Source organism: Larimichthys crocea, chromosome XX, assembly GCF_000972845.2.
Source record: "Larimichthys crocea isolate SSNF chromosome XX, L_crocea_2.0, whole genome shotgun sequence".
NCBI classification, from domain to species: Eukaryota; Metazoa; Chordata; class Actinopteri; family Sciaenidae; genus Larimichthys; species Larimichthys crocea.
In genome coordinates, this window is record NC_040030.1 from 5,162,643 (window position 1) to 5,182,301 (window position 19,659).

Sequence of the window (19,659 nt, forward strand, 5' to 3'; positions counted from 1 at the left end):
CAAAACAGCCAGACATTTCACCAACGCAAATGCCAATGCAACGGTCAAAAAACAGCTTGTTCCCACTCATCCAGCCCTGAGTGAAAGTTTCTTCATATTTTGAGTGACCCAAAGTACAAATGTGACATTGATCGGACAGATTTGGTCCTACATTCACTTCTACTTCACAATTTTTGACCTTTATCTCTTGTTCACGTTGTTAAACGTATTAACTGTAAGTAAGGAAAAAATGGGTCCAACCAGCAGCTGCTTCGCTGTGACTGAGTCGCTCTGTCGGTGCCACAGTTTGTCTCAACTTCATTAAAAGTTCAACTGTGGTTGCACCGTTAAAGTACACAGTTAAAAACACTGTGAACCCGACTGCCACTTTACTGTACGGCCCAGTTGGTAAACCATATGTTCAAGGTCCCACCAGGCTTTTAAATGGCCATCTGGAGTTCTCCCAGAGGGTCTGTTGACCTGTTGAGCTGTAATGAGTAGAACAACACTCATATTAAAAGATTAATTAACTGTTTGATCCTCCATTATCTGGCCAGCCCGTCCTCAGTTTCTGTGTGCGGCGGGGCCTTAAATTAGACTGACGATGCATTAATTGTAAAACGAGGTAGCGCCGTTGGAATAAATCAGCATTACGGTGCCTTCAGGTGCAATTAAGAACTTCTCATAACACCAACGATGAATAAAATTTTAGTCTGTGAAGGTTCTCAGTCGTCCATAGAGATCAATCTGGGTCAACTGGATTTGCAGTACGGGACTGAAGACGTTTCACCTCTTTTCCAAGAGGCTGCTTCAGTTCTGACGGATTTCAGGGGCAGATCCGAGTGTTGACCATTGTTCTCACTCTCATTAATCGGGAGTACCTCTTTGTTACGTCCCAGTCGAGGGTTTTGGGAGCGTAACGTAAGTAGGAGTCCCATACTCGTTTAAACAGTCCAAAAGCAAGCAGTTTATTGCACAAACCACAAACCATACACACAAAATGAAAAAGAAACTTCTCTTTAAAGTAAACACAATAAAACAAACTAGATCTTCAGTGGAAGCTTCTTCCAAAATGAATAAATAAGTTAGTAACCCAACTTCTTACAACTAACAAAAACAGGAGAAAACAAGTCAAAAGAAAAGGCAGCAGGATTTTAAAATTACTTCTCTTCATTTTCCATCATATAAAAATGACCCAATGAACTCGAAACACAAGGCAGGAATCAAAACGAATGCTACAACTTCAGCTTTTAACGTACACTTTTATTAAAGATCTAAAATAAAGTCTTGAACTTCACCAAATCAGCTGTGTCAAACACAGAATTATGAAAAGTATGAAAGTCTGTAAATGTGTCCTCTGTACAGGCAGCTTATTTATTGTCCTCTCTGTCCAGGACCCCAAACCAAACAAAGTCCACCCAGCGAAGGGTCCAGCGGCCGGAGGAACCGTGATCACCATCGAGGGAGAACACCTCGACACTGCAACCAAAGACGACGTCGCCGTGACTGTTGGGACAGTTGCCTGTGAAGTGTAAGCTCTTCACAGTGTTGTATGCTCACTCGTGTTTTCCTCAGAGTTTCTGTTCATTGTTCGTGGTCTTTCTTTCTCCTCGTCAGCCTGTCGTTTGGCAAAAGGATCACCTGTAAGACCGGGAGGTATCGCGGGCAGAAGGTACCCTCTGAATCGTTAACAGTGACGGTGAGATACGGTAGAAACACCACCAAAGACGTCCCAGCTGCATACCTTTACTCTGAAAACCCCAAGATCATAGATTTTAAGCCCAAGAGCAGCTTCTTGTGGTGAGTATGTCTTTAAACATCAGTTTACATCTGTCTGGTAGAATAGAATATATTGTATAGAAGTCATTATATTAACAGTTTGTGGGTAAATGTATGTCCACCTCTGTGTTTGTAGCGGTGGTCGAAAGATTGAGGTGGTGGGAAGTGGTTTCGACCTGATCCAGAGAGCCACGATGAAAGTCCTGCCCTCCACTGACGAGTTTTCACAGAACACCCGTCCTGTCGAGGTAAGTACCTCCAGAACAACAGTGAATTTTTCTAAACCTGGTCACCCGCAGATTATGAGTTAAGAGCTGTTATGAAGCCTACTGGTGGCTCTTGTTGTATAACATAGAGTTTACGTGTGTGTTTGTATCCTGGTTTTCTTTAAATTCAGGATGTTGTCATTCACAGCGAACATGAAAAACCTGGTTATTTAAATCTCTGTGTTGATAATCGTGACAGTCTCCAGGTTGCTCATGGTTTGCCTGCAGGTGTGTCTTAATTTCTCACCATGTCAGCCTCAATGAGACGGTTCAGGAACCTGGATGTGGAGTTTAAATGCCACAGAAACCTGATTGTGAGAAACTGGTTCATGAAACTGGTTCATGCATTGACGGCCTGTCCAATTAAGGACAAAAACCATGTCTGGTCTGGAAAAAGCAGATTTTTGGGTCGGTGGTAAGAGTTTGGTTCAGACTCTGGGAAATGAAGTAAAGTCTGAAAGTTTGTGTGAACAAACAGCAGCTCCAGAGAGTCGTGTTGTGGTTTCCTCTTCTTCTGTCCTTTATTCATCTCTCCTATAAATCTTGTTAATATTTTTTTATAAAAAGTGATAATATCACAAAGGAAAACATTTTATTAAAGATAACATGCAGTTATTATCTTTAACACGTAAAGTTATATGTTGTTAGAAAACAAAGACTACAGAATAAATAAATACTTAGCAAATAAATCAGTTACAGCTGAGATAACTCTAAAGAAAAAACATGCAATGTAAATAATAATAAATAAAACCACTATTAAACTGTAACTGCAGCATGGAAACAACCATCATCATGAAGAAAAAACAAACATATTGTAGAATTCTGTAATATCTATTAATGTGTTATTATATCTTAATATAATATAATATATATATATATAACTAATATATTATTTATATATTATATATTATATATATATAGTATATATAACTTTACATCAGTTTGACTGCAAGTGTTATGACCCAGTCGCATAGGAAAAGAAAGAAACACAAAACCAGTTTGTAAAACAAAGTTATTTATTACCAGGAATTAAAAATAATATTACAAAAAAAAGGTGATATAAACTACAAGGGAAACGACGAGCGATGATGATGCTCTTCAAAGCAAAGAAAACTATTTAACAATCAGAGCTTAAACTAGCAAAACAAAAGGAAAGGAAAGAAAAACTTTTATAAAATAACAAAAAAATGGGGAAACAACACCTCCAAAATGTCTCTATACATCGAATAAATGAATCCACTTATTCACACTTAACATTCACATGTATAAAGTACAGGGAGACACGTTGGAAAACACAAAAATCAAGCCGTGCACCACGACTGTCGGGCTGAAATTGTCCTCGTATTGGATCTTGAGGGTCAGATCGGGAGCTGGGAACCACACACCTAGCTCTGCATACACAATAACCTCTACAAGAAAAGTCACATATTGTAGGAGGCGTAACACAGACATATATGTTCTTTGACCTTTAAGAAATATGATTATTTTATCATTTTACAAGTTCTTTCACTGTAAAATGTGAAAAATTTACCCTTAGTAGGTATAAAATGTTTTATAAAATGTACTTTTCGTGCTCTAAAATGGTCGAGTATTCGACATTCTCCTTTTTTCGTTCTCATCAAGACAAAGACGGACAATAAATCTGTGTCTTTCCTGAAGGCTTCAGGAGCTGTACTAATCAATTCTACAATAAATGTGCAGTCAATCAAGCTACATAAAATCAAAGGTGGACTCTTTAATAAAAGCCCGGTATCAGCTGGATGTGTATTGGTCTGACAACTGACACTGAAAAACCTGAAGCCGGGAGAAAAGGGACGACGCTTTCCATTTCACCGCTGAATAGCTTTGAGTGACAGAGTCTCTTAGGAAAGATTCACCGCGGGGGAGAGGAGGAGGAGGTGAAGCTGTTTTATCATCACTTCATCAAAAGCTGCCGTCTGAAGCTGGAAAACAGAGGGGGGGAGACACAGTGGGGAGTCAGCGAGAGAGGAGAGAGGAAATCTCAAGTAAAAATTACACCTGCACTGAAAATATAGAAACATCTGAACGTACTGCAGACTTATAGAAACTAGGTTGATTTTAAAAATAGTCTCTTTTAACTCTCTTTGAACAAATAGCTGTGGAGTGAAGGCAAAAACTGCAGTTCAAACGTCCACTTGAGTCAGTCTCCATAAAGTCCCCATGTCCAAATGTCCAACTTCACAGCAGAAATAAACATGTTTACAGCCTGGTACAAAAAACAGATGCCGGCACTCTACCTTTGAATCTGTGTTCATTCCTTGATTATTTATGTCGGTAAGGGTCCACCAATCATAAGAATCAGAGCAATTTGTCCTAAAAATGAATCCAAGTTGTGAATATTAAACAGTATGTTCTTTCTGCACCGTGTTGCTGGAAGACAATACACTTGTCTTTGTTTCTTTGCAGGCACCAAAAAAAAGAATTTTAACAAAATCTACCAGAAACACGAGAAATATAAAAAAATATGTTACAAGAATAAAAGAGATTAGAGGATGAAACTTAAGGTAAACTGAAATAAACAGAGAGAATTGGAGAATATAAACATGACTCAGCTTTTTTTCCCCGACGTCTCTCAGTTTGTCCAGGAGGCTTTCAGTAAGAACGACACCACCCTCTATTTTCTCTCTCCGCCCGTCAACTGCTGCCACGACATCCAATCTCTCCGGACGGTCCTCCACTTGGACAACGTGATGGAGGATCTGAAGGGCTTCGACTACCACCCCAACCCCAGCTTCAACCAGCTCGCCAAGAACGTCATCACGGAGACCAGCATCATCATCGTGACTGTGAGGAGAAGACGGTTGAACACACAGTTAATATCTTTATGTCTTGATTTGTTGAGTTCAACGTCTTTTTATTGCCTCCGTCAGGGTCGAGGGTTCTCCAAGGCGATGACGGCCAAAGAGGCTCAGGCGTATGTCGGAGATGCTTTGTGTCACGTTAACATACTGCAGGTAAGCATGAAGATATGGATTCACACTGCAAAGATGGAGCTTTTATTGGCATTGTAGTAAACGTAGGATATCAGTCACATTCACATCTAAAACTGATCTTGGTTCAGCTGAGTCTGGCTGATTGAACGCACTGCTGCCGTCAACGTACGTCCACTAAAAGTGTTTGTTTTTGCTGCTAACACTATTTCATACCACAACTGGTGGATGAGTTGAAAGGCTAACTATATTACATCAATATTAATATCACAAATGAAGTTATACCAACAGTGTAATGTGTTCATTTCTGTTGTTGACGCTTTTCTTGCCCTCTTTCTGTTGACGACAGGATGATAAGTTGATCCTGGAGGCTCCTTCAACGCAACCAAAATCCAGGTCCAAACGCCAACGCAGAGACACGACCAACAACCTGCTGGACCTAGTGGTAAAAACACAACTCATGAATCATGTTCTGTGACAGATAATCAATATTAAACAGAGATAATACAGTTGTAGGCATCATGTGTCTAAAATTACAATTTCCCGAGCTCCATTTGGGTTGAATTAAAATGACGGGGGGGTGGGTAATGAAATATGCTACTGTGAATTGAACGTCATTCCAGGCGGAATTTTAACCATCAGGAGACCACAGGATGTTGTTTTTAATGGACTTTCTGAGGATGTAATTATCTTAATTAATGTGCAGAAATCTGCAAAGAAATTCTAGAAAAATTACGCTTCAGAACGTGCTTTAGAATCATCATGTTTTTAAGTTTTCTTCCAGCAATACCTTGAATAAACTCGGTCTCTCTCCAGGTGCAGTTCGGTCACGGCGAGTGGCTGGTGGGTTCAGTCTACTACGCCAGAAAAGACGACATCCCTCTGGTTATAATCATCCCAGCAGTTATTGTACCGATGCTGCTCTTCATCGCCGTGTCCGTCTACTGCTACAGGTTCGACAGATGATCAGACACGATACGTTTGTTTTTCATTGTTGACGCGTCTAAACGTCTTCCTGTCTGCGTCCTCTAACAGGAGGAAGAGTCAGCAGGCCGAACGAGAGTACGAGAAGGTGAAACATCAACTGGAGAATCTGGAGGAAAGTGTCCGAGATCGCTGCAAGAAAGAGTTCACAGGTACACCTGACTGCTATTAGGTCACATGACTCAATTCAGTCATCCAGGTCACAATTCTTCAAGAAGGGTTCAATCTGGGGCAACTGGACTTAGTTGTAGATCCATGAAGATTTTTCGCCTCTTGAGTACTGACTGACTGATGGGGAGATCCAAGTATTTAACCTAGCAGGTCGTAGACTGAGCCATAGTTTCCATTTGGGTCGTTTGTTGCTCGTTGTTGCTGTGACGACTGTCATCAGAGTCGTTAAAGTCGCCTGATGTCCGATGTAAACGGCCGTCGTTGAATTGTCGTTCAGTCTCCTGGTGACCTTAACGATTATCGTTAACACCTCAGGTGACCTTAACGACTCTGACGACAGTCGTCACAGCAACAGTCAGCACTAACGACCCAATGGCTCAGTCTACAACCGATTGTTAGGCTTAATACTAAAGCTAATAATAAAAGTCCAGTAGCCACAGATTTAACCCTTCTTGAAGTCACATGAGATGAGTGCAAACGGAGTGTTCGAGATATTTTACTAATTTCACTCGAGAGCTGAAATGAAGCTGCAAAAAGTTTGAGCCCAGGTCTTATTTTTGTCGCTTTGCCCATCGGTACTAATGGTTATGATAACATACTCAGTTTACAACATACATGGAGTTTTTGACGCCTTAATAGACACGTAGAACCCCCTGAAGACATTCAAATCCAATTTGGAGGGGTCTCAAAATTCAGCAAAATATTTTCTATCTATATTAAAACATGTAGTTTCATATTTAAATATTTGAAGGCGGTTCAACCCACATTGATGCTGCAGCTGCTGGCATGGATACTGATATTTTGCCCAGGTATTCATAGTGTCGACATCTGCTTCAGTTTTAAAAAAGAAACGTCCGGAGCTCACCGAGCTCGCCAAGACCCTCCTGGAGGTTTCCAGCGTTGGAGCCAAGCAGCAGACGCAGCACAAGCTTCTGTCCGCAGGGCTGAATTTTTGTCAGCATCTTGTCACGCGTTGGGTCCACAGATTAGAGGGCGATGCCACTTTGACAGTTTGTCTCCGCTATGTGAAGTCCTGCCAACACGATTCAGCAGAACGGGCTTTGGCTCCGGCGCCAGAATCCTCCCCTGCAGGTCTTCTTGGCGAGCTCGCTGAAACCGTTTTCGCAGCTGAACCTGACAGCTCTGTTACTGAGCTCGGGAAGGTCAGCAGACGTTTTCCAAAAAGATTTTAAGAGTGCGAATGTTCAATCAAAAGTGAAGCCATCAGCACATCCGATCAAAGAAGCACAGGTTCGTTGGACTTCATGAAACGCTTTGCGAAGTCCTGAGCACCTTAGTTTCTGTTACACCTGTCACATATGGATTTACCACTGAATTCAAGTAAACCTTGAAATATATGATGATGGTTAAAAGTCGAGCTATTTCTAACCAGCAGTCATTGATTTTGGCAACAGCTGCCAGCAGATTTTATGCACTTCAGCTAACTAACTTATGAGTTGGTTGAGCACCGTCTCCAGGCGACCTTATAAAGTTTCCAGCAGACTTGTTTGAAAATGAGAATCTTATAAAATCCGTCTTAATCATGTACTTGATAGCTGAACGTTCAAGCAAAAACTCAGCATCCATTGATTGATTATCCACGTGGAAGACGTGGGAATAAAGAAGAAGCCTTGTTCGTGTTTCGCAGTGTACAGATAATTAGTCTGATTTATGTTAAAGAACAATTTAGCCACTGTTGTTTCATTCTAACTCTCGTTTAACGTGACAAGAGAAAAGGCTGTCACGATGAGGACTAAGCGACATGTGTTCTTGTGTGTCTGTCAGACCTGATGATCGAGATGGAGGACCACACCAGTGACCTGAGCGAGGCCCGGATCCCCTTCCTGGATTACAAAAACTACACCGACAGGAACTTCTTCCTGCCCTCCAAGGACGGCGCCAACGAAGCCATGATCACAAGAAAAATACAAATCCCAGAAGCCCGTCGGGCCATCGTGGCTCAGGCGCTTAACCAGTTCTCCAACCTGCTGAACAGTAAAACGTTTCTCATCAACGTGAGTTTGAATCTTTTCTTCAGTTTATTTATTCATAGCGTTAATAGAAGATCCTGTTTTACCTGAAACATTTGAGTCGCCAGCTGTGAGAGGAAACGATCATTTTCTACTCAATTTCACATCCGTGAATCAAATCCAGGAAAGTTCTAATTAATGCCAGCATACATTTTTTAAATAATCACTTCCTCGTATGTTTTCTTTTAATTACGCCTAATTAGAGCTGAAACAGAGATCCGTTTGGATCCTGTCAGAGGCCTGAGACGCCGTAATTTAAACCAGGATTCTGGGTTTGTAGTTGAGATTGACCTCAGATGTTCAAAGAATGAAGAACTGCTCCATGTTCTTTCTAATGCGTCTAATATTTCTGCCTCCAGTTCATCCGCACGTTGGAGAGCCGTCCGGACTTTAACGCCCGTGCTCGCGGTTATTTCGCCTCCCTGCTGACGGTGGCGCTGCACGGAAAGCTGGAGTACTACACGGACATCATGAGGACGCTGCTGCTGGAGCTGATGGACGAACACGTGCAGAACAAAAACCCCAAACTCATGCTGAGGAGGTGAGGACGGGGGACGGGCACACCGACAAAGATCGACATCGCCAAATGTTTTGATAATCGATTAATGTTGTTTTCGCATTAAAGTGAATTTCTTTGTGTTTAGACTGACAACGAAGATTTCTAAAGAACTTTGAGAACCTGGATGGTCATTTCTCACTATTATCTGACATTTTAAAGACCAAACAATGAATCTATTCATCGTTAAAGTAATTTTTCATTTTAAAATGGCAGAAAATGTTGTTCAGATATGGAGATTTGCTACTTTTCTTGTTCCATATTTGACTTTTGACTGACAAAACAAGATATTTTAAAGAACATGCACATTTGTCACTTTTTTGTGACACTTTATAGCCCAAACAATTAATCATTAAAGTAATTTTTCATGCAGAAATTCCAGAAAATTCAGTTTTCAGCCTCTTGGATGTAGCATTTGCCTGCTTTTGCCTGTTTTGTATCATATTCATCTTTGGATTATTGACAAAACAAGATATTTTAAAACATATGAGAACATTTGACATTTTCTGACATTTTATCGACCAAACAATTAATCGTAAAGTAATTCTTTATGCAAAAATGTCTGAAAATTCTGTTAAAATATGGAGATTTCTTACTTTCATCTGCTTTATATCACATTAAACTGAACATCTTTGGATTTAAAGACAAACTAAGACATTTAAAGAACTTTGAGAACCTCTAATGTTTTTTTATCGTCTCGTGTGTGCAGGTCGGAGACGGTGGTGGAGAGGATGCTTTGTAATTGGATGTCCATCTGTCTGTATCAGTTCCTCAGGGTAACACCGACTCTCTCACTTCTTCTCCTCCTCATTTTGTGTTTATTTCTTTTCTTTGCTCCTCCGTACATTTCCTCTTCAGTTATAATTGACTCTGAGAACTCTTCTTCTTTGTTGAAACCTCCTCAGCTGATCTGTTTTAGGGTTTTTTTTACTCTTCCCGTGTTGGCGCTGACAGCAGCAGCTGATATGTAGCGCAGATGTTCGCTGTTTTCTATAATTTAACATTCCCGTAGTTCACACTTGAGCTCAGGAACCAGTTTTATATCGCTGTGATCAGGATCAGCAGCTGAATGTGGATTAAAAACAGAAACATCTTCAACATTTCGACACCAAAACTTTCAAATTATCAGTCGATGATTGTGATTGTTTAGTTTGATGTGCAGAAGATGATTATACTTACATGTAGCTTCTTTACTTGAGTAACTTTCTACTTGTGTTTGAAGAGCAGCAGGCTGATTCTGGTTCTGGTTCTGACTCCGTTTGTTTCAGGACACGGCAGGAGAACCTTTATACAAACTGTTCAAGGCCTTGAAGCACCAGGTCGAGAAGGGACCGGTGGACGCCAAGATGAAGAAAGCCAAGTACACTCTGAACGACACGGGTCTGCTGGGAGACGACGTCGAGTACTCCGTGCTGGTTAGTACGCACAAATACTGCAGTGTCAGGGTGAGGTTAGGGTTCTTCAGTTGGATTTTGAAGAGCAGAGTCAAGATGTTTAAACCAACGTCTGAGACGCTTTGAGCACATTTCATAGATCCGTAACAATTAATTGACCAGTTAAGACGTCGTTAGCCGGAGTCGTCCTTTAGAGTTTTCAGGCCGACTTCGGGACCCGTTAACGGCGTCTGTGTTTGTGGTGTCAGACTCTCCAGGTGTTGGTGCACGGCGAGGGACCAGATGTGACTCCGGTGAAGGTGTTGAACTGTGACACCATCTCCCAGGTGGGTTTATTTTTTCTCTCTCCGCCTGTTTCCAGATTCAGTCTCCTCACACCGCTCTGAATATTTTATGACGTCTGGTTTTCTGGTGAAGTTTCTCATTTTGGTTTCCAGCTAACGTCAGCGCACGGACTCGTATCACGCATGCGGAGAATGTTAATCCGCTGAACTTAAATCCTTCATGTCGGGGAGGTTCAGATTCTGCCGATACACGTGAATAAAAACAGATTTTAACGGGTCAAATCTTGAACGTTTGCTCTGCAGGTGAAAGAGAAGATCATCGATCAGGTGTACAGAAATCTGCCGTACTCGCAGAGACCAAAGGTGGAGAGTGTCGCACTCGGTAAGATCAAAATATCTCAGAAACATCTTAATTATTCAGATTATTATAATTATTAAAGCGATATTTAGACAGATAAAATACACGTTAAAGTTTCAATTTCTCATCCGTCTACAGAGTGGCGTCCTGGGTCCACGGGTCAGATCCTGTCAGACCTCGACTTGACCTCCCAGAAAGAAGGACGCTGGAAGAGACTCAACACGCTGGCTCATTACAACGTGAGTTTTTTTAGATCAGTTACTTCACTCAGTGCAGAAAAAAGTGCAATAATCCAACGTTTTGCACAGAAATGTCCTCAACATCAACCCGTCCAGAGCGAGTATGTATGGAGGAGGACGTCATAGAGACTACGTCCAGGTTTTAGACAGTCTGCAGGACGTCACAGAGACTACGTCCAGGTTTTAGATAATCGCGGGGACGTCACAGAGACTACATCCAGGTTTTAGCCAGTCTGCGGGGACGTCACGGAGACTACGTCCAGGTTTTAGACAGTCTGCAGGGACGTCACATCCAGCTGTCTCTATGAAATAAATAATATCGTCTCTCTCTAAAGTTTGTAACCCGGCTGCTTTTATCGGTCCTGTGTGTTCAGGTTGTTGCAGGTTTTCTCTGGTCATGAGTTTCTTCCTCCTCTCTGCTGCTTCATGCCGAGTCCGTCTTTGAGTTAACGCGTCGAGTCAGGAGAGTTTTGGAGTTCGTTCTCGTGCTCCAGACTCTGGATGTTTTTAATCAGCTTTGTGTCCGCGTGTCGAGTTCTGACCTTTTCCTCGGCGTTGAAAGCACCGAAAGAAAACTGAAGTGCAGAGAAATGTCGAGCCACGCGAGACTCCTCGTCATGAAAACAGAAACTGAAGATCTCCTCCGGACGTCCTCTGAGACGACGCTCACCTGAAAACTTTTGAGTTCAGTCAGTGAATCGTTTCTTCTTTTTTCTCTTCCAGGTTCGAGATAACGCCACGTTGGTTCTGTCCAGAGTTCTGCACACACAGTCCTTCCACCAGCACCAAGACAGCTACGAAGAGAGTACGCACACACACACTGAACATGAAACCATGATGCTTCATTTTAGCTTCATCTTAAAGTTACAGGAAACTTCTTCTCCTCCTTGTCCTCCACTTTCTTATTCTTCTTCTTCTCTCTACTTTAAATTTGTTGTTATCGAGATTCTTCTGTCAGATCAATCAAATATCTGAAGAGCATCGTGTCTAAAGATGTAAAGACGTCAGCTGAACGGATGATGGATGAATAAATGTTGTGCGTCTCTCTGACAGAAAACTCTCTGCTGGAGGACGACAACACGTTCCACCTGGTGAGACCTGCGGACGAGATCGACGAGGTGAAGTCGAAGAGAGGCAGCATGAAGGACAAGGCGATGACTAAAGCCATCACGGAGATCTACCTGACCAGGCTGCTGTCCGTCAAGGTGCGGCCGAGCGTCGCCGTGTGGTCGTTTCTCCGAACGGACTCTTCTCTTGATAACTTCATGTGTGTGTTTGTGTGTTTGTGTGTTTCAGGGCACTTTGCAGCAGTTCGTGGACGACTTCTTCCGCAGCGTGTTGTGTTCGAGCTCCATCGTCCCTCCGGCCGTCAAGTACTTCTTTGACTTCTTGGACGAGCAGGCGCTGAGACACGACAACGTGGACGAGGAGACGCTGCACATCTGGAAGACCAACAGGTCCGAAAAGCAGCGTTCACAACATGTGACCGGTTTGATTTTAACGACGTCCAAATCATTTTAAAGTTTATTTTTAGTTCAAGATTCAAATGTTCAGATATCTTCAAACACATCCGGGTCAGTTTTGGTGAAGTTACGGCACAGTAACAGAGACAGGTGTGTCTGTCTGTGTCGAACATAACCGCTGTGAAACAGTCAGGAAATCACTTTTTATTTTACTTATTAACGACTTTAACGAGGCCCGGCGCTCGCTCGCTCTCATTCGCTGTCTGAGTCGCTCGACCTCTACTCAAACTGTTGTCTGATTGGCTGCAGCAGTGTGACGTCGAGCTTCATTTTTTTACAAAAGTTGGACCCAGATAACTTTTTCAATGTTGGATGCTTTGATTTCTGGTGGACAAAACGGACTATGTGCACTCAAATGAATGGAAAAACTTAAACGCTGGTTGCCAAAATATCATAAAACAGACGTCGATGCAGCAACTAAACTGGATGTATTTTAGCTTCAGAATATGAATAAGTGATCCAACGTTGGTCGTTTATTTGGTCAGTAGACTGACTTCAGGATAAATTGAGACATTGTGTTGACTTAACATCATTGCTGACATCGTTTGGACGAGGAGAAAGCGTCCGTGAGCGGCTGAATCTTCATCGACGCTCACGTCGGGAAACGAGCGGCTGATCTTTCACCGACTCCGTCAGCTTCTCCTCCAAATCTCAGCTGGAGAGAAACGACCTGCGAAGAGGAATAATTACACCGCTGCTCACGCTGTGACTGTGTGTGTGTGTGTGTGTGTGTGTGTGTGTGTGTTATACCTCATCAGCTAAACTAGAGTTTAATTACGTCCTCGTCACCGGTCGACCACATGAAAAGGCCGATCTAATCATCTGTGTGTTATCAGGACGGATAAACGATGACAGAAGAAGAAGAGAAATTACTTCTTTAAACTTCTCTGCCTTCAAACCGGCCTTGAGCTCCAGCTGTCAATCATCGGGAAGACACACACACACACACACATGCAAACACGTCGGACAATGAAATATTCATGATGAAGTGAATTATTGATGAGGGTTATGGTCTGTGGAGGAAGAGGCGGCAGGAAGAGATGAAAGGATGGAGGGAGGAAACAGTGTCAGCTCTGAGATTGATGTAACTAAGTACTTTAACTCAGTTTACTCAAGTACTATTACTTAAAGGTGCAGTGTGTCGGATTTAGAGGCTTTCGTCAGTGTAGAATCAACCTCTGTTAGTTGTAATCAGTAACTACACCTCTAGACGGCGCTAACTCGTCTTTAGTTTTGATGCTGGCAGCTTTGGCGACTTTATAAATAAAGATTTTTACACATAAAACATAAACAGAGTTGATAAAATCGGATGTTTTGTTACAAATTAACCTCCCCAACAGTTTAAACAAAGTACAGCTGAAACTATCCATCAATAAATCAGTTGACAGAACTTTTAATTAGTAAATATTTTAGTAATTTCATCTCCAAACGTTTGCTGGTTCCAGATTTGCTGCTTTTCCTTTGAATCATTTGAATCAATCATTTGTTTGCAATAAAGTAATAAATAAAGAGGTTTGGGCGTCACTTTGACTTCGAGTTAAGGGCGCATCGATCAGGATCCGCCGCTGCAGCCTGAAATGTCTCTGAAACTGCGACTACGTTCAGCACAAGTAGACACACCTCTACACGCCGCCGGACAACCCTGCAGGGATTCGCCAGCGCGCCTGATCGCGTCTGAACGTTCCCTAATTGTCTCGAGGTTTCTCACAGCGGTGGCTCAGGAGGTAAAGCACGCCGTCCGCTAATCAAAGAATCAGCGGATCGATTCCCCAGCATGTCAAAGTTTCCCAGGGCAAGATACTGAACCCCAAATTGCTGCTGAAGGCGGCGCCATCGGTGTGTGGATGATTAGCTCCCATCTGATGAGCAGTCGGCAGCCGAGTGTGATGATGATATGTCGTGTAAAAGCTCCATGTTCTCATGTTTTCGGTCTCCTGTGAGGAGATCTGCCCTCAGTGTCATGTGATAAAGACGTCTAGGTGTTTTTAAAGTCCGATTCAGATGTTCTGACCCGAGTCTTTCTGCCTCCTCAGCTTGCCTCTGCGGTTCTGGGTGAACATCCTGAGGAACCCCCACTTCATCTTCGACGTCCACGTGACGGAGGTGGTGGACGCCTCGCTGCACGTCATCTCTCAGACCTTCATGGACGCCTGCACCAAGTCGGAGCACAAACTCAGCAGAGTCAGTTCACACGGATAAACATCGTACAAACTGTTTCACACACTCAAGGTTTTATTTCTCCAGATGGAGACGTGGGATGATTTTAACATTTCATGCACCCGTCTGGAGCACGGTGGTGCCACAGTAACCTGCTGGTTTCCTCTGAACTCGTCATTTAAATCCCACGCTGAGCGACATCTTTGTATTTTAAAGCGGATGTCTGAGTGTGAAGAGCTGCTTGACTTTTATTTCTACATCAGCTCAGTGTGAAATTTGACTTTTGTCTGGAAACAAGTCAGAAAATATTCAATGGAACCAAAAAATTAAAACCGACCCCGTGAAAGCTCCTCGATAACAACAATAACTTTATTTATGGAGCAGCATCAAAAACACACAAGACAATATTAAGATTTAAGAAGAAACTCCTGATACAGACTTTGCTCTGCCACCTGTACGCTCAGGACAGTCCAAACTTTTCTCGTCTGTTGTTCCCCGTTGGTGGAACGTCCTACCAGTTCCTACCAGATCAGGGGCGTCCCTCTCTACCTTCAAAAACCTCCTGAAGACCTCCAGCTCTTCAGAGAGGACCTCCTCTTCTGTGCTCTTCGTTTAAGGAGCTTTTATGGGGTCTTGCTCTCCTGATGGCTTCATGTTTTTCTGTCGTCTTGTTTCCACGTAGTTTTATAGTTTTAGGCTGAGAAGAGAATAATAATAACAGACAGACACAAAATAAAGATGTAAAGGAACAATATGTAACAATTTGCCATAACAGTGACACCTAGTGATTAAAAACTAGTACTGCAGTCCAAATTCAAAATACTGGAGCGTCGTAAGAGTCGAGCAGATCCTGATGCGAAGCCTTTGCTTAAAGCCTGCATAGAAAGAATAATAATTAAACAGAGTTTAATTACTCAGCTGTGGTTTTGAGTGACAAGCGCAGTGTCATCAGCGTAGAGACGAACGCTGCAAAAAGGACACACACGAAGTCTCTGCAGAGGACGACGAGGCCGGCTGCGGCTTAATTACAACACTTAATCACAAAACGAACCCGGGACGTCACAGTCTGCTGATAATTAGCCGTACAGGAGCTCCCAAAGTCAGAAAGTTTTTTGTTTTCTGTGTGAATTAAGGTGAAAACTCATCTGTTTGTTTTTTTTATGTTCTCTGTCTGTCTGCAGGAGTCTCCCAGCAACAAGCTGCTCTATGCAAAAGAGATTTCAACGTACAAGAAGATGGTGGACGAGTGAGTTTATAGAGCTGAATATACAGAAAATGAACAGTGTGTGTGTGAGTGTGTAATAGTGTTTGGAAAGAACAGCTGGTGTTGGGTCCATCAGTTGCAGAAGTTTCCACTTGACAGCAACTTAAAACACTAAAAATGTTTTTTATAGCAAACATATATTATAAATGTAGAGAGATGAACATCTGTGCAGAGATTTAAACATCAATATTTAATCTTAACGGGTCATTCAGATCTTTAACGGCCTGTTCAGCTCCTCGTGTGTATTTTTTTGTTTTCTGGTGTCATGTTTGACTTTATTAGTCGACTGGTGGGACGAAAACGTCTTGTACAGAAGTCTTACAGTCTTTCTGTGTCAAACACTTTATAATGAACTGCTGACAGGCACATGTGTGTTTCTATGGTTACCAAATGATTTACATAGAAACATACAGACTGATTAGAAGGTCACTTCTAATATATATTTTAACATAACCAGATTTCATGCAGGTACAGTTGAATATCTGCTACATGCCTACAGGCACACCAAATGTTTATATTTATTTATTGTTTGGATACGATACTTAGTTTAAATTACCCCCTAATTTCCATAATTCCCACGGAGTTTCCTATTTGGAATATTTCCAAAATTCCACAGCTCAACTTCCCATGGAAAGCTTCCAGAAATCTACCGGAAAAACTTTCCCCCCCTTTGCAACCCTAATCAAAGACGTTGACGAGGAGTAAGTCAGTCTGTCGTCAGGCCAGAACCAGAACCAGAACCAGAGAGTGTTTGAAGGATCATGGAGGTGCAGCTCGTTCAGATGATGTTAAACACCACAGTGACACCTGGTGGACAGGTGGAGGAGTTGTCACAAACTCTACTCACCCGGCAAACACAGCAGAGTTAGAGAGCAGCTTTAGATGAACCAATTAAACTGTATCGTATGGATCTGATGTTTGACTGTGTGTGTGTTCTTTCCACAGTTACTATAAGGGCATCAGACAGATGGTTCCAGTCAGTGACCAGGACATGAACACACACCTTGCTGAGGTGTCCAGGGTATGAACCGTCGTCTTTGTGTGTTTTTACTGTCATAACTGCAGTGAACAATGTGCTATGAAGTACTGTACTTCAGCACAATTTTAAGGGACTTGTACTTTTACTTGAGCTTCACTAGAATCTGATCTGGAAGTTCTTCGACTATCTGATGAACAGAAACACGACTGGCTTGACATTTGTGGGGATTCTTGGAACTTTCCTGTGAAATCTGTTTGACATTTAAACGGTAACTTATCTGGATTTAAAAACATCTTTTTAATACGTGACCTTTGTTTCCACTTTGTAGCAACACACAGACAAGCTGAACACCCAGGTGGCCTTACATCAGCTGTACCAGTACGCCAGCAAATACTACGATGATGTGAGAAATGTCTTTCGATACTAAAATATAGAAATACATTCACGATTGGTTTAACTTTTAAGTTCAATTTAAATTTTGTGTTGCCGTCTTCTTCAGATCATCCAGTCGCTGGACGAGGACCCAGCTGCCCAGAATAAACAGCTCACCCTCCGCCTCCAACAGATCGCCGCCGCCCTGGAGAACAAGGTCACCGACCTTTGACCTCTGACCTCACGGAGAGGGGGTCAAGGGGGAGGTGCTAACGGCTACTAAAACACAGGATGTTGTTTTTCCATTTAAAGACTCAAAAAAAAAGGAGGACGAGCTCGTGGACTCTTACCGAATGTTTGACCATGTAGGGACTGAAGTGGGAGGGGCTAGTGGAAGCCACAGGAAGCTGTTGACCACATAAGGACTGAAAGGGGAGGTGTGCAGGAGGAGTTATGGGACTCCAGGAAGGGAGATTTTGGACAAATTAAGTGTTAAAACATGCCCGGAGTGGTGGAAACTGAAGCGCTGACATCTACATCTATAACAGTTTGTACGGCTTACTTCCACTCGGCATCCCAAAACAAATACCAAGGAGGTATGCGAAATGGCGACTTTAATGAGGCTGTGGACGGGCGTTCTGTGAAATCAAAGGGTTATTTTTGTAATGGTAGTTAGGGCGTTCGGTTTGTGTAATCCTGGGACTTAGCTGTTTATGTGTTTGGCTTCTGTACGCCACAAATTTTAATTTTACCACGTAAGAACAAAAAGAAAAAAGTGCCACACCAGGAATGAAGATTTTTTTTGGGGGGGAGGGGGTAAATGAAGAATAATAGAAGTTACCAAATATTTCTCTTTGGCGACACAACACTTTTCCCTTTTTTTTTGGAAGTGCGGATTGGACATACGGCTGCTCCAGGACGCGTTGTGACCACTTTTTAAAAGCAGCTGTGGACATACGAGCTTCTAATTCCTGATCTGAGGTCAATTTCCTTGCCTCCACATTAAATCTGATCTCTTGTCAGCAACAGTTTTCATCCCAAAGCCTGAAAAAAAATCGCTTGGATGAACTTTCTCCATCATGCGACCTCAAGTAAAAAAAAAAAAAAAATCAACCAATGAAAACCCACTAACGGTACGCACCACTGGCCAATCAGGGGTATTGTTTGGATATTGTTTGGATGGCACAACTGAGGAGAGTGAATTCAGGGTACGATGAGTTAAGTCCAAAAAAAATCATGGCCTAATGTCGTTTTTCGTATCAGATTATCTGCAGTGTTCGTTTCTACGCTGATGACACTATGCTTGTCACTGGAATCACAGCTCTGTTTAATTATTATTCTTTGTATGCAGGCTTTAAGCAGAGGCACTGCATTTTCCATATACAACAAGAAATCGATCATTTTAATGCACTGACAGAGTGCCACTTTTTCTTTTTTTAAAGCGTTCATCAGGGTGGTCCATATCTTGTGCGTACGTATGAGTGGAAGGACCGTCTTGTTTTTACTTTCTGTGAAGAATCATGACTGCCTAAATCATGTGGTCAAAACAGCCAAAACACTTTTATCTTTAAGTTTTGTTTTTGTTTTTTATAATCTGTGTAATTTCACTTTCTTTTGCAATACTCCCTTCATATATATATGAATGCTGCATTTTTTTTTTTTAATGTTTTTCTGTGTAACTGCGCACATAAGAGGAAAAAAAAGTGTCTTCTGAAGACAGGGTATCCTACAAAAAAAGGCTTAAAATGAATCTAAAATGAAGATCAATGAAGCCCCGTTTGTCCAGTGCTAATGTTCTTAGAGCTGCAAGATTACAAAGAAATACGCATCCAATGCGACAGGACACAGTTTGACTTGAATTTACAACGGTACATACGTTTAAAACACACAGCCAAAACTCTGGATTATCATGTGAAAGATTAAGAATGTATAAAAACAAATCAAACAATGAAATAAAGTAAACTACAATCCCAAAATGTCAAATATTTTTCACATAAAACTTTGTGCACATGATTGTTAAGCAGCACCCGCCAAGACTTTACGGACATGCATGTGCCTCGTCCTTATTCTGCCCGTTCAGTCGGCTTGTTTAGTTTCCGTCTCGTCTTCATGTCGCATCAGTCTCTGTGAAAGTTACGAGTTGAATTATTTTTAAAAGATCCAATAAGCAGAGCGAGGGGAAAATATGTGCATGTCACGATGTTAATTAGAGGAATATGGGAGAGAAAAGAAGTGAATTGAAATGCATAAAACATACGATTATTTATATCTCCGACCACGCTGTAAATGAGCGAACTGTGGACCGAGTTATCTGAAGATCTCGAACAGTCTTTGGTTTTTAAGTGCCGATACGCTGCAGAAGTGGAAATGAAC

The 19,659-nt window shown here is 42.1% G+C and overlaps 1 protein-coding gene across 2 annotated transcripts in view; it reads left to right on the forward strand.

Annotated features, from left to right (window-relative positions):
- plxnb2a.1 (plexin b2a, tandem duplicate 1) overlaps positions 1 to 19,262 on the forward strand; it is a 178,564-nt gene extending 159,302 nt beyond the window's left edge. For both annotated transcript variants that reach the window (XM_019263568.2, XM_019263567.2), the window contains 23 exons: positions 1,374 to 1,510; positions 1,597 to 1,779; positions 1,895 to 2,006; positions 4,622 to 4,831; positions 4,916 to 4,999; positions 5,325 to 5,420; positions 5,792 to 5,928; positions 6,011 to 6,111; positions 7,916 to 8,145; positions 8,520 to 8,701; positions 9,426 to 9,492; positions 9,985 to 10,131; positions 10,359 to 10,436; positions 10,698 to 10,776; positions 10,891 to 10,991; positions 11,715 to 11,796; positions 12,045 to 12,196; positions 12,288 to 12,448; positions 14,548 to 14,695; positions 15,853 to 15,917; positions 16,881 to 16,956; positions 17,243 to 17,317; positions 17,414 to 19,262. In XM_019263568.2, coding sequence (XP_019119113.2) covers positions 1,374 to 1,510; positions 1,597 to 1,779; positions 1,895 to 2,006; positions 4,622 to 4,831; positions 4,916 to 4,999; positions 5,325 to 5,420; positions 5,792 to 5,928; positions 6,011 to 6,111; positions 7,916 to 8,145; positions 8,520 to 8,701; positions 9,426 to 9,492; positions 9,985 to 10,131; positions 10,359 to 10,436; positions 10,698 to 10,776; positions 10,891 to 10,991; positions 11,715 to 11,796; positions 12,045 to 12,196; positions 12,288 to 12,448; positions 14,548 to 14,695; positions 15,853 to 15,917; positions 16,881 to 16,956; positions 17,243 to 17,317; positions 17,414 to 17,518 — 2,808 coding nt within the window. In that variant the 3' untranslated portion in view covers positions 17,519 to 19,262. The remainder of the gene's footprint in view (positions 1 to 1,373; positions 1,511 to 1,596; positions 1,780 to 1,894; positions 2,007 to 4,621; positions 4,832 to 4,915; positions 5,000 to 5,324; positions 5,421 to 5,791; positions 5,929 to 6,010; positions 6,112 to 7,915; positions 8,146 to 8,519; positions 8,702 to 9,425; positions 9,493 to 9,984; positions 10,132 to 10,358; positions 10,437 to 10,697; positions 10,777 to 10,890; positions 10,992 to 11,714; positions 11,797 to 12,044; positions 12,197 to 12,287; positions 12,449 to 14,547; positions 14,696 to 15,852; positions 15,918 to 16,880; positions 16,957 to 17,242; positions 17,318 to 17,413) is intronic.
- The last annotated feature ends 397 nt before the right edge of the window (positions 19,263 to 19,659 follow it).